This window comes from Octopus bimaculoides, chromosome 10 (genome assembly GCF_001194135.2).
Source record: "Octopus bimaculoides isolate UCB-OBI-ISO-001 chromosome 10, ASM119413v2, whole genome shotgun sequence".
NCBI classification, from domain to species: domain Eukaryota; kingdom Metazoa; phylum Mollusca; class Cephalopoda; order Octopoda; family Octopodidae; genus Octopus; species Octopus bimaculoides.
This window is the reverse complement of record NC_068990.1, coordinates 54,793,053-54,806,413: the sequence shown is the minus strand read 5'-3', so window position 1 is coordinate 54,806,413 and position 13,361 is coordinate 54,793,053. Positions and strand designations below refer to the sequence as shown.

The window sequence follows — 13,361 nt, the reverse complement described above, 5'->3', positions numbered from 1 at the left end:
AAATATATTTATATATATATATACATATATGTATACACATACATACATATACACATTACACTTACATACATGTTACATACACCCACACACAACTAGTTTCTTTTAGTGTCTGCCTATGAAATCTGCTCACAAGACTTTTAGCTGTCACATGCGTCCTTTCCCTGTTAAATAATGGCTCTATAAAAGGACCTTTAATTTACAATCCACACTATATTGAAGTTTTAGTAATTAATGCATGTGTGTGTTTGTGTATGTATGTTACTCTTTATTATTAAATTACAGTCTGAACCCCATCGAAAACCTTGGATTTCTAGCTAGTAAAGTGGCCATACAGTAAATTTCATTTGTTTGTACAATACTTCAGTCAACTTGCTCTATGAGCGAGAGATTCAAGGTATTGACTGTAACAAAGAATACACCCTAAAAACCATACTTTTTTGAGTTTGCCATCAGTAACATTTGCATATGTATACATGCATTTAAACACACACACACATATAGAGAGATAGATAGAAAAGGTGTGTGTGTGTGTGTGTGTGTGTGTGTGTGTGTGTGTGTGTGTGTGTGTGTGTATATATATATAAATATATATATAGAGGCTAGTACCTAAATTCATTTCAAGTGTTGGGTTTCACAGAGGCAAGGTGGCTGAGTTCCTTTCGATCATTGGGCCCCATGGGGCAAAGTGGCCGAGTTCATTTCGAGTGTTGGGCTTCATGGAGGGAATCACCAAAATCTTTGGCATTATGTCAAGCTTGAGAAGAAGACCCATCAAGCCGAGCAAAATCGCATTTGTGGCAGATACTGGTATCATACAAATGGCACCCATACGGGTGGCATGTAAAGCACCCATTACACTCTCAGAGTGGTTGGCAGTAGGAAGGGCATCCAGCTGTAGGAAACCATGCCAAATCAGACTGGAACCTGGTGTAGCCTTCCACCACGCCAGCCCAGTCAAACCATCCAATCCATGCCAGCATGGACAGTGGACGTTCAATGATGATGATGATGATATATAGGTATATAAGTATGTGTCTGCATATATGTTCATGCATGTGTGTAAACATAAACATACATAATGTATATCAGTACAAGTTGTCTTCTCAAACTTGGGGCTTTTTCTCTCCACATTTGTTTGTTTGAAACCCTGGGAATAAAATGAAAGAGGCCAAATGTATGTATCAAGAACAGAAGCACTAAAGAATTCCCTTCCCCGGGTCTAGTATTTTTCTCCACCTGACACGTGCTTGTATTACCATAAATAATCTACTTGATGGAGCCACTACATAGTCTCTTGACTTGCTGGAAAAAGCAGTTAAATCTCCTTCAAATCACAGCTTACCATGTTACATAATGGTAAGAGACACTACAAATTCTAATCCCACATACCCATAAAAAGACAAGATAGTCTTGGCTTGAATACTCTTGATCATAAGTCTCCAAGAGTTACATGTGCTAAATAACCATAAATGAACCATAACTAAACAATATGCCAAGTGTGTAATTCATCATCAATTTCAATATTTTAGTGCTCAACCCAGGCCCTATGCCACAGCAATTTGCATAAGATAATCGTATTGTCAACAGTAATTGCAAAGACGGTGGTGGTTTTTTAGTCCCAAATCAACTCAAGCATTCTAGCTAGCTATGAACAGCTTATTCTTTCAGATATCACCATCTGTGTTTTGATGTCCACTTTTCTATGCTCACATGAGTTGGATGAAATTTGTTGAGACAGAATTTTATTTATGGCTAGACACCCTTCCTTTACCACTCATTAACAACTATTACTTAATGTCAAGACAGCAAAACATACACACATACAACAAGCTTCTTTCAGTTTCCATCTATCAAACCCACTTACAAAGCATTAGTTGACAAAGGGCTATAATACAAGACACTTGCCCAAGGTGCCATGCAGTGAAACCGAACCCAGAACCATGTGCTTGGGAAACAAACTTCTTACTATGCAGTCCCATGCGCGCACGCACACACACACATGTATTTACGCATAGAATAAAAATTTCACATGAAGCAAATAAGAGGGAAAAGGGTCAAAGGAATAAACTTACCCTTTGATAGGGGTGTAAGATCAAAATCAATATTATCTTTCTCCCGAATGAGTTTTAAAGAATTCTTCACAGAAATTTCAGATTCTTCACAAGCATACTGTGTGATCCAATCAATTTCAAACAGACAACCACTCTGTGAAACTAATGGAGGATGGCTTACCTGGAGAATAGAAAATGGAAGAAGAAATATTGGTGGTTTTAAGCGTGAAAGAACGCAATTTTAGAACATTCTAGCAAGTATAAAGTACAAGAACAAAGAAAAAAATTTGTTATTTTAAATATTTAGTGATTTATTGTCAAACAAACAGACAGAAGGATAATCACTCAGGGTACAAATTTATGAGTTTAGAGGAAATGAGTGAGTGATATTAGTGATTTTCTCTAGAACGCAAGTAATATATTTTAATTTAAATTGACTCACAGTTGAGGAATTGAAGTTATGTTGTGGATTCACCTTCATAGAATATTAATTAAATGCCCAAATTAAATGGTTACAACTTTTCAAACTATCAATTTCAACTTTAGAGACAACAGAGTTTTTCAAAATTTACATCTTCACACGATCCCCACACTATCACACCTACTTACCTACCTTTTCTCTTCATCTATCCTATTCTCTCTCTCGTATTCACCTTGTACCTTGACTCCACTTTTCTCTCCCTAGATATCTCTTCCAGATGGAAAAGTCATGTATTCATTGCTTCAGCAAGATACCTGCTCCTGTGCCTCAACAATACTTCCATATCCCTCATTACTACATCACCCCACTCCCATCTCAGTCGAGGTGGGGTGTCTTGATTTGTGAGTTACTTGGTAACCTTACTAGTGCTAGGGTCATGAAAAAAGCAACCAGTGCACTTTGTGAAGTGGCTGGCATTAGAACAGGGCATCCAGCTGCAGAAACTATGCCAAAGCAGACACTGAAGCTTGGTGCAGCCCTCTTACTTGTCAGTTCATGTCAAACCAGCCAACCCATGTCAGCTTCAAAAAAGACACATTAGATATTCATAACTATTTTCTGATTAGCACGATTTCCTATTGTCATCAGGTGTCACATTCCTGGTTGTGTACAGAGTACCAGATTGGATTCAAACTGTAAATTCTTCAGTAAAAGCTAAAAATATCTTTGCTATTAGTTTTGACATAGAAGTTACTAACTGAAATGGTACTATGCACACATCTAGGAATAAGATAACCAATGACTATCAGTGATCAAAATGGTTGAAACATAGTTATAAAGATATAAAATAATAATAATAAAGTTATTGTATAGTGTTCAGGTGCACTACAACTCATCAGAAAAAGTAGCCAAAAGTACGTGAACAGTACATAGAATAATGCACAAAGAGTAAGCAGCGAATGAGTCATTTAAAAAAAAAATTTTATAAAGTGGAATATCAGGTGTAATGTTGGGAAAATTTCGGAAAGTATGCAAGTTTTCGAACATGCGGTGTCCCGATAGCTAACAACTGATGTGGTTAGTTTATTCCATGCTTCAGCAATTCCAACCGTGAAAAAATGGTTCTGAAAGTCATGGATGCTGTGTTGCTTTTTTTAATTTTGTAAGCATGTCCACAGGTATTAGCCATATGGAATTCCATAAGGTGCCAAAGATGATTGCTGTAAAGATGAAGCCTTCCAAGTGGATTTGGTAGATGGAAACTGAAGGAAGTACATCGTGTGTGTGTGTGTGTGTGTGTGTGTGTGTGTGTGTGTGTGTGTGTGTGCTTATATTTGCCCCCACCCCTGCATGACAACCAATGTTGGTTTGTTTACATTCCTGTAATCTAATGGTATAGTAAATGAATCCAATCGGATAATTATGATGCTTAGCAAAAGAAAAAAAAAAAGGAAAACACTGGGCACGATTTGTTTGATTAGGCTAAGCCCCAACATGGTTTTAGTCCAATGACTGAAACAAGTAAACAATAAAAGTTGTCTTTCTCACAAAATTTTACATTCTTCATTCACAAAGTGTGTAAACCATTCAAGCCAAAGATTAACCTATTATCTTCAAACATTGTCTTACAGTCTCTATAATTTAAAATATGAAGATCACCTTATTCTCTTACCCTTTTTTTAGTCATTGGCCATGCTGGAGTACTGTATTTAATGCTTTTTAAGTCACTCCTTACCAACTCCAGTATTTGGCATAGTTTCTGCAGCTGGACTTCACATTACAGACTGGAGTATAGTTTATCATGACACTTGACAACTGGTGGTGGTGTGTTTACGTCCACATAACTTAGCACTAAATAGATTGTATGTAGAAAGATTTTATACACACACACACACACACTTTATTTGTGGTTAACAAGGCTACCATTAGTTTCATGCAAAAAATTCTCAGCAATTATCAAGCCTGCCACATGATGAAAATACAATGAAGCTACGCGAGACTGTGCAGGAGTTAGAAATAAACAAATAAATATACAGATCTGTATATTTATTTGTTTATTTCAAAAGACTCTCAGAGTCTCGTGTAGCTTCATTGTATTCTCATCCAAGATGGAGATAAGTACCAATGTCCCATGTGACAGGCTTGGTAATTGCTGAGAATTTTCAGCATGAAACCAATGTTAACTCACAAAAAATATTTATCCGACAACGGGGTGTTGAGCACTCATTCTTACTGTTTGATATTAGTGTGTGTATATATATATATATATATATATATATATATATATATATATATATATTCTTTATTCTTTTACAGCTTCAGTTATTTTACTGCTGTCATGCTGGAGCTGGAACCTTGAAGGGTTTTAGTCAAGCAAATCAACTCCAGGACATTTTTTCTAAGCCTAGTACTTATTCTATTGGTTCTCTTTTGCCAAACTGCTAAGTAACGTGGATGTAAACACACCAGCACTGGTTGTCAAGACACACACAAATATATATATATACACACACACACACACACGATGGGCTTCTTTCAGTTTCTGTCTACCAAAGCTACTCACAAGGCTTTGGTTGGCCCAATGCTATAGTAGAAAATACTTTCCCAAGGTGCCACATAGTGGGAATGAACCCGGAACCATGTGTTTGGGAAGCAAGCTTCTTATCACACAGCCACGCTTGCACCTGTGTTGATGGGTGTATATATATATAAATATATATACACACACACATACATACATATATATAGACAACACCTATGCATACTGACACACATATACACACACAAAGTTCATGCACACAGTTACTAGCTGACCCTGTCTTTAAAATAAAATAAAAATTAAACCCAAAAGACAGGTTGATCATGATTGAATGCCTTTGATTATAGATTTGTTACATCCAGGTTAACCTGGAGCTAAGCAACAACTTAATCTAAAGCTTGGCAAACTAGAAAAGCAGTCAGTGATGACATACAAAGCACTGACAAGCCAATGCGGTGGTCACTCAATCTGCTAAAAATAGCAACCAAATCTCTCTTAAAAGACCAGTTAAGGTGGAATGGTTATAGCAGAAATACCCTCAATCATAGGTCTATGATATTAGTGTAGGCCTGTGGGTAAGTAACAGTGGCAATAACATGGAATAAGTAAGGTTTCTTATTGTTTTACTTGCTTCAGTCATTGAGTTGTGGTCATGCTGGGGCATTACCTTGAACTTTTAGTTGATCAAATCAACCCAAGTTGATTCTAATCTTATGGGTCTCTTTTTGCTGAATTGCTAAGTTATGGTGATGTAAACAGACCAATACAAGTTCTAGTGTGGTGAGATACAAGTTCAAACACACATACACACACACAAGATAGGGTTCTACAAGTTTCTGTCTACCTAATTCACTCATGACACATTGGTTAGCCTAGGACTATAATAGAAGACACTTTCCCAAGGTGCTGCATAGTGGAATTGAACCTGATGCCACATAGTTGTGAAGCCATACACTATTACATCAAAACGCAATAATGTACTTACTCGGCCATTAGCAGGACATATGAATGTAATCACAGTTTGTGGAGTGTTAACACAAGAACTTGCGCTAGTTTCTGATTTGTAAACTAGTTGAAGAGTTCGCTCATCAATAGCTCTTAAAGCAGTTGTTGGTTGTCCCGCGTCAACTAAAAACTTCTGGATTTTCCCACATGATGCAGAACCTTTTGGGCAACCCAATTGATCAGCTGCAATAGAAGAATGCTAGATTAGGAATATAATATCTGATAATTACTGTTAATGTCACACAAAGATGTCTCAACCGTGATGTTGATACATAATGAATGATACAGCAAATATGACAGCAAGATAACAAATTGATAATGATAATGCAAAGGAGTCACAGTATGGTATAAAATTTAAGACTATTGTAACATGGTATATCAACCAGAACTAATGTGACATGGTATAACAGTAAGGTACAAAGTGACATATGGATGTGACACAATATTAAATAGAGAGTAAATTTAAGACAACACCACCACTCACTAAGAGTACCTTGAGAGCTGTATAACAGACCATGTAAAGGGTAAAGATCTCCTTCAGTCATAAATGACCATGAGATTGCACCAAGAAAGTAACCCTCCGAGGCACAAATCTGGGCAAGGCTGTTTATGGAAGACCATGCATAGTAGCCTCTCCTCTCCATGCCACTGATGTTATCCAAGGGAAAGGCAAAGACCAATACAGCTTGGCACCACAGATGCCGCAACTCATTTCTATAGCAGAGTGAACTGGAGCAACATGAAATAAAGTGTCTTGCTCAAGAACACAACATACAGCCTGGTCCAGCTATCGAACTCACTACCTCATGACTGTGAGCACAAAGCTCTAACCACTGAGCCGTGCGCCTAACAATAATAATAGTATAACACACCAAACATAACACAAAGACAGTAAAACACTAAGTATATTAATATAGCATGAGTGCAGTATAACGCATCAAATGTAATATGAAGATAAAACAACATTGCCAATGTAAAACATCACTTTACAAGTGTAATGAAGGCAGTACAATACACATTGTGTATTGTGCATAAAGCCTGTATATTGTGTATAAAGACTGTATAACACAGCTAGTTAAACACAGCATAACATACCAAGTGTAATAAAGTCAGTGTAACACAGTGTAACAAATATAACATGAAGGTAAGTACAATGCATCAAAAATAACAGGGTACAACAAACTAAATGTAACAGGAGAGTGCAAACACAAACAGAATGGTTTCAAATTTTGATACATGGCCTGCAAATTTAAGGTAGGGAGTAAGTTGATTACATCAGTCCCAGTATTTCACTGGTACTATATTTTATCAACCAGGGAAGAATGAAAGGCAATGTTGGCCTCAGCAGAATTTGAACTCAGAACATAAAGAGACGGAAGAAATGCCACAAAGCATTTTGTTCAATGTGCTAATGATTCTGCCATCTTAATACAACAGTAACCAAACAATATAGGATCGATAGATCTAATGTAACATTAAAACGACATAGTAACTGTAATGTTACTGCAACATGCAAATGCTAGCCAGCATCTACATTATTTTTGGGGTCACACTGCAATCTTTTCACTTGGGTAATTGGAAATGACAAATACAATGAATTCTGTATGATGAGGCCATATTTGATAATATTTGGGAATTTTCATCAAGAGAATAGCCGTGATCTAACATGGCTATTCTCTCTCAGTTCCCTAGGTACATCATGTCAGTTTGCAGTTGAAATTCAAGGTGAGGATCTGTCATAGCATAGAGTGGCAAAAGGGAAGTTTAGTGACGAAAGGATGTATATATAACTAATGAGATTTAAAATGTCAAAACAATCCATAATTCACTGATTACCTGCTACTTTTTTCTTTCTTTTTTTTGGAAGTTAAAGAGTTGTTTATCATATTAGTGTGCTCTTTATTCAGTATAACCAATTGACTCAGAGAGTTATCGCACCTACTTTCTTGCATGCTCCTTCACAATATCATGTTTGTGTTCTACCAATTAAAACCACCCTTTCTCTCCAAGTGTTCCTGTCTTCTATGACATTTCTGAGGTCTTCTGTTTGTAACTCAGCATCACAAGAGTTGACCAATATACATCATTCTGGGTCATATGACAGGAGAATTCCCATGGCTCGCTATCCTAAGAAGGAGATCATTTGCTAATCCATTATTGCTTCAACAGCAGTGACTGGCATATCTTGAATGATTGGTGATATGTGAGGGGCATTGCCACAAGGCTCTTCTTTCACTGGATGTTGTTTCCATGATTCGTTGAGAATGACATACATGTATGTGCAGGTCCCATCAAGCTTGCTTTCAATCTTTTTATTTTTTGTCAGAATCCATGTTAATGAATGATAACTGATTCTACAATGGCTCTGAAGAATTCCCTTTCCATTCAGTCAGACAATATAGACTTCCAAATTATTCTTAATTTGTCTAGTGCAGTCCATGCTCTTACTATATCAATTGATACATTTTCTCAGTGGATGAGATACCACTCCTGAGCTAAGAGAAACATTCAACCTTCTTCAGTGGTATACTGCTCAACAAGTTGATCTGGTTGTTCACAAAGTTTTATTTACTAGAAATGTGGAACAGGCACTCCAAATATTTATGGGTTAACAAGGCTACCGTTGGTTTCATGCTAAGAATTCTCAGCAATTATCAAGCCTGCCACATGGGACATTGGTACTTATCTCCACCTTGGATGAAAATACAATGAAGATACGCAATACTGTGCAGGAGTTTGAAATAAACAAATAAATATACCCAGTCCACTGTAATATGACAGTACTGCAATTAATAATTATCTAACTATCTGGTCAGGTGAATTGTCCAGACTAATGTAACTCTTTCACATTATATGTCCCAATCATCCATAGCAGTCTTCATATTTTATTGACTCCTGGAAAAAGATGGCAGTGAAGTTGTTTTTCTCCCTCTTCATAAAGGATGTAGAAACATACCTAAACATCAGAAGGCAGTTTTAGTCCAATGCTGTGCTCTTCTGACACAATGCCACTTATGCAATGTATATAAACATAGGTAAAAGAATAATTCTTTCAAATTTTTTTTTTAAACTAGTCAAGATTGTTTCTAAAATTTTGAAATTAAGCATACAGTAAATTTTGGTTTAAATTAAAGGATAGATTGGAGAAGGAAAATGATAGTAAGAAAGAAGAGAATGAGGGGAGAAAAGAGAGAGAAGCAAAGAGCAGAAATTCTGATTTCAAACTTACCAGGATCTTCAGTGATGGCACGACATATGTTGGTGACAAAATGGGGTGAGCCATCAGAATCAGTTACCAGCTTGTAGGCACCTTTCAGCTTTATCAAAGGTGTCAGGTCTCGCTTCTTTCCTTTCACATACACATAACAAGGCACTTCTTTCACAACTTTTTCTGGCCGCTTCTTACAAGCAACAAGGGATTCCCATTCAAACACCTCTGTGCAGCTGTTGTCTTGGCTTAGAAAATTGGGTGAACCCTTAAGAAACAAAGAAATTTTTAAAAATGTGAGATTTGGCTGCTATTTCTAGGAGTTTGAGTAAATTTGCAAATGCTCCTTTATTGTTTTGATCAATGGTTCTCAACCAAGGCTACCAGAGATGTGGCCTTCAAGTATCCTCGAGGGCCACATATATCTGATAGTCTTTTCTTGATAAATATAATAGTTTTTTTCCTTAACTGACTTGTGTTTTCCTTCTTTTCTTTTTGATTTTTTTGATGCAGCTCCCTTAAAATAAACCCAGGTTTCAGTCTGGCTCAGATATTAAAAAAGGTTAAGAAGCACTGGTTTTAATTATGTAATGGGAATAGGCATAGATATAAAACAATGCTTGCATTGTTAATTAACATACATTGGTGACATAGAAAGTAACTGTGGTTATATTGTTGTAAAGTAGGAAAGTGTTTGATTGTAAAGCGAAAACAATTCAGTCATTAATCAATAATGACATACAGTGAAATATTTTGGCAAACAGTTAAAATTGCAAACTGAGAAATTGTGATTACCAACAGACATTACACTCTTGTGCTATGGAATGGTAGCTAGAAGGAGCATGGCTCAGGGGGCTAGAGCATTGGGCTCACAATCACAAGGTAATGAGCTTGATTTTTGGACTGAGCTGTGTGTTGTGCTCTTGAGCAAGACACTTTGTTTCATGTTGCTCCAGTTGACTCAGCTGTAAAAGTGAGTCACGATGTCACTGGTGCCAAGTTGTGTTGGCCTTTGCTTTTGATAACTTCGGTGGCATTGAGAAGGGAGGCTGGTATGCATGGACAACTGATGGTCTTCCCAAAACAACTTCGCCCAAACTTATATCTCCGGGGGGGAACTTTCTAGTGGCAATCCCATGGTCATTCATGACTGAAGGGGGTCTTTACTTTACTTTATAGAATGGCAGTGTTAAGTACATTAAGTACATAATATTGTGAGGTAAAAGTATTTGTTAAACAACCATTAACAATGTGAAGTAGATGGTTTGCAGAACAGTTATAATTGTGAGGGGGAAAGTTATTTCTTTTATTGTTTCCTTGTTTCAGTCACTGGACGTTGGCCGTGCTGGAGTGCCAACAGTACTTATCTTATTTTTAAGTATAGTACTTATTCCAACAGCCTCTTTTGTTTAACTGTAAACCAACATCAGTTGTCAAGTAGTAGTGGGTTACACACTCCCTCATGTTTTGCAAACAACTTGCACATGCAAGTGCCACCAGTTGAAAGCTCTGCATACCAGAAGCCAGCAAGTGTATGGAGCCATCAGGAAAGAATGTGTGCTCTTTCGGGGCCTACCTTTCAACGGCATCATTGCGTACCAGCCCCTGTCACTGATATGAGGCCCTGCTTGCTAGATCAACTGGTTATCAAATAAAGCTGAATATTCTTCAAGTCATTGCTCATTGTCTCTTTTTAACCAAATCCATTGGCTAGCTTTTTCCACTGTAGTTTGGATATTGTTCATGGTGGTATTTACTTTACGATGAGTTAGGCTTAATGATAACAACAGTTGCCTCACACTGTGTCCAATGAATCCTTTACATCTAACTTTGATTGGAAAACACTCAGCTTTCCAGCCTGCACCTTCACATTCCTCGAGGCATCCATGTTGTCTTCATGAGGAACTCTTAATTTGACTAGATTCACCACCTTTTTTCTTTCACACCACATTATAATATCTGGTTTTTTCGTAACCAGCATGGAAAATAATCCTTGGTACCCTGGTAAATCTGTAGCCACTTCATTGTTCACAAGAAGTTTCTTTTTCTTGAAATGGATCTACTGTCCTGAGTGCACAAAGGTAATGAAATCTCTGGTTGGTTCTTTCAACAGTTTTTTTCCACTGTTGATGAGAGCAATTTGGTTCTTTATAGCATTGAAGATAACCTTAAGGACCAGGTTGTGTCTCCATGTATATCGATTCAATGCTAATGAACAGTCGGAAAGAATACGTTTCAGTGTTCCAACCTTTCTGCATTTGCATATATCATTCTCTGAGATGTTCCATCTTACTAGATTTGTAGGCAATAGCAAGACATCATAGGATGAATCCATATCTCATTCCAACTTATTTTTCTCTCAACATGTTCCCCTCATCTCGTTATCTGTCCTTGTTGAGTGCATTGGATCAAATGAAGCTCTCTTCTCTGTTTCCCTTGTTTTCACGCTGTTGCTAACAACAGATCTGCATTTGCTCCACCTCATACTTGCAAATGGTCTGAACCAATCTGTGCCAAAACCAAGTCCCTTCTGATGTATTTGTGTTGTACCCACCATATCTTTGTGTGTAAGAGAAGACAATGTCATCAGTCTCTGCCTCTGCTTTCCAGTTCCAGGCTGTTTTTACATCTGGTGGATTACACCTGATTTCTATGTCCTTCGACTATCTCAGCATCATCACTGTTTGTACCTTCCCTAGTTTATAAATTTTGACTATTGATGCCAGTGGTAGAACCTCTTTTACGATGGAGAGCTGAACTGTTCAATATCTGAGGTAGGCCTAACCACTTTCTAATGAACACATTACATTTTTGTTCAATTATTTGAACTTGTGACAGTGCTACCTCATATATTAAAAGTGGCCATGAAAGTTGTGGATACAAGCCAAACTGTAAGCACCAAATTTTATATTTACATGGTAGCTTTGAGTTATCAAATGCTGTTAATCTAACCTTGGCTTGTTTCGTAATTTGCATCCTGCAACTCCTATCTGACAATGTTCCAGCTTATACTCACCTCAGGCTGTTGACAGGTTCTTCCTTGACTGTTGAAATGCTTTTTTCAGCTATTTGAAACTTTACGTCTTTTTGCACTCCCTTAATAAATGTCAGACTACGCGACTTTTTTTGCTCTGAATTACTTCCTTGACCACTTCACAAGCTCGTCTAGCCTCAAGAGGGCACTTTGCATGATTTGCTTGTCTGTTGATAGAAGGGTCATGTCATCCATGAAGCCCTTCTTAGATGATTGTACATGGGCAATTTGTTCTCAAAAGTCCACTGCTTTCAAAATCATCTCCATGACTAAAATAAACCAAATGACATATTGTGCAGCAAGCAGCAAGGCCAATTTCCAATCAGTACCAATCTGTTGTAAAATCTCCAGCTGTAAACCTCATCTTGAAACTGTCATAATATATCTTCATTAACCTTGTTACTTTGTCTGGAATGTGGATAAACCTTCTTTGGTTAAACTGGAAAGTTAGACCAGGTGTAAAAACGGCCAGGAAGTGGAAAGCAGAAGCAGAGGTAGATGACATTCTGTCTTCTCCTTGTCCTACTCCGACAGCTGTGGTGCGAAGAGACTCTAGTAGAGGATTAGTGTAAGGCAGAAGGCATATATTTGCCGAAGGAGGCCAATACAAAGACTATAAAACAGTTTAGGTTGATATCCTTACTGAATGTGGAAGGCAAGATCTTTATGGGAATTTTCTCATGGAGAACAGTGACATATTTGCAATATTTGTCATGTGGTTTATCCTTGATATGTTAAATCATCATTCAACCTTTGTTTTCCATGCAGGCATGGGTTGGAAGGTTTGACAAGAGTTGGCCAGCTGTAGAGTTGTACATGGGTGCTTTATATGTGGTCTCAAATGAGTACTTTTCTACACGGCACCAGCATGGATGCATTTAACTGTATATATATATATATATATATATATATATATATTGGATGAATGAATGTTCGTCCTTTAATTGGAATTTTTCTTAAGGTTTCTAATGTCTTTTCTTCATACTTTACTTTCAAATTTTCTTATATTAACTCATATAGGTATGAAAACTTGTATTGAAATAATCAGTATATGACTTAACTTATTAAACAATGTTCAACAAATTCATTCATATTATATATAT

At 37.1% G+C, this 13,361-nt stretch overlaps 1 protein-coding gene across 1 annotated transcript in view; it reads right to left on the bottom strand.

Moving 5' to 3' along the window:
* The window catches only part of LOC106881233 (cation-independent mannose-6-phosphate receptor), a 159,211-nt gene that overhangs the window by 101,187 nt on the left and 44,663 nt on the right, over nucleotides 1-13,361 (bottom strand). Inside the window, exons 3-5 of the mRNA XM_052970966.1 lie at nucleotides 9,246-9,492; nucleotides 5,997-6,199; nucleotides 2,073-2,232 (exon numbers count right to left, since the gene is read on the bottom strand). Coding sequence (XP_052826926.1) covers nucleotides 2,073-2,232; nucleotides 5,997-6,199; nucleotides 9,246-9,492 — 610 coding nt within the window. The remainder of the gene's footprint in view (nucleotides 1-2,072; nucleotides 2,233-5,996; nucleotides 6,200-9,245; nucleotides 9,493-13,361) is intronic.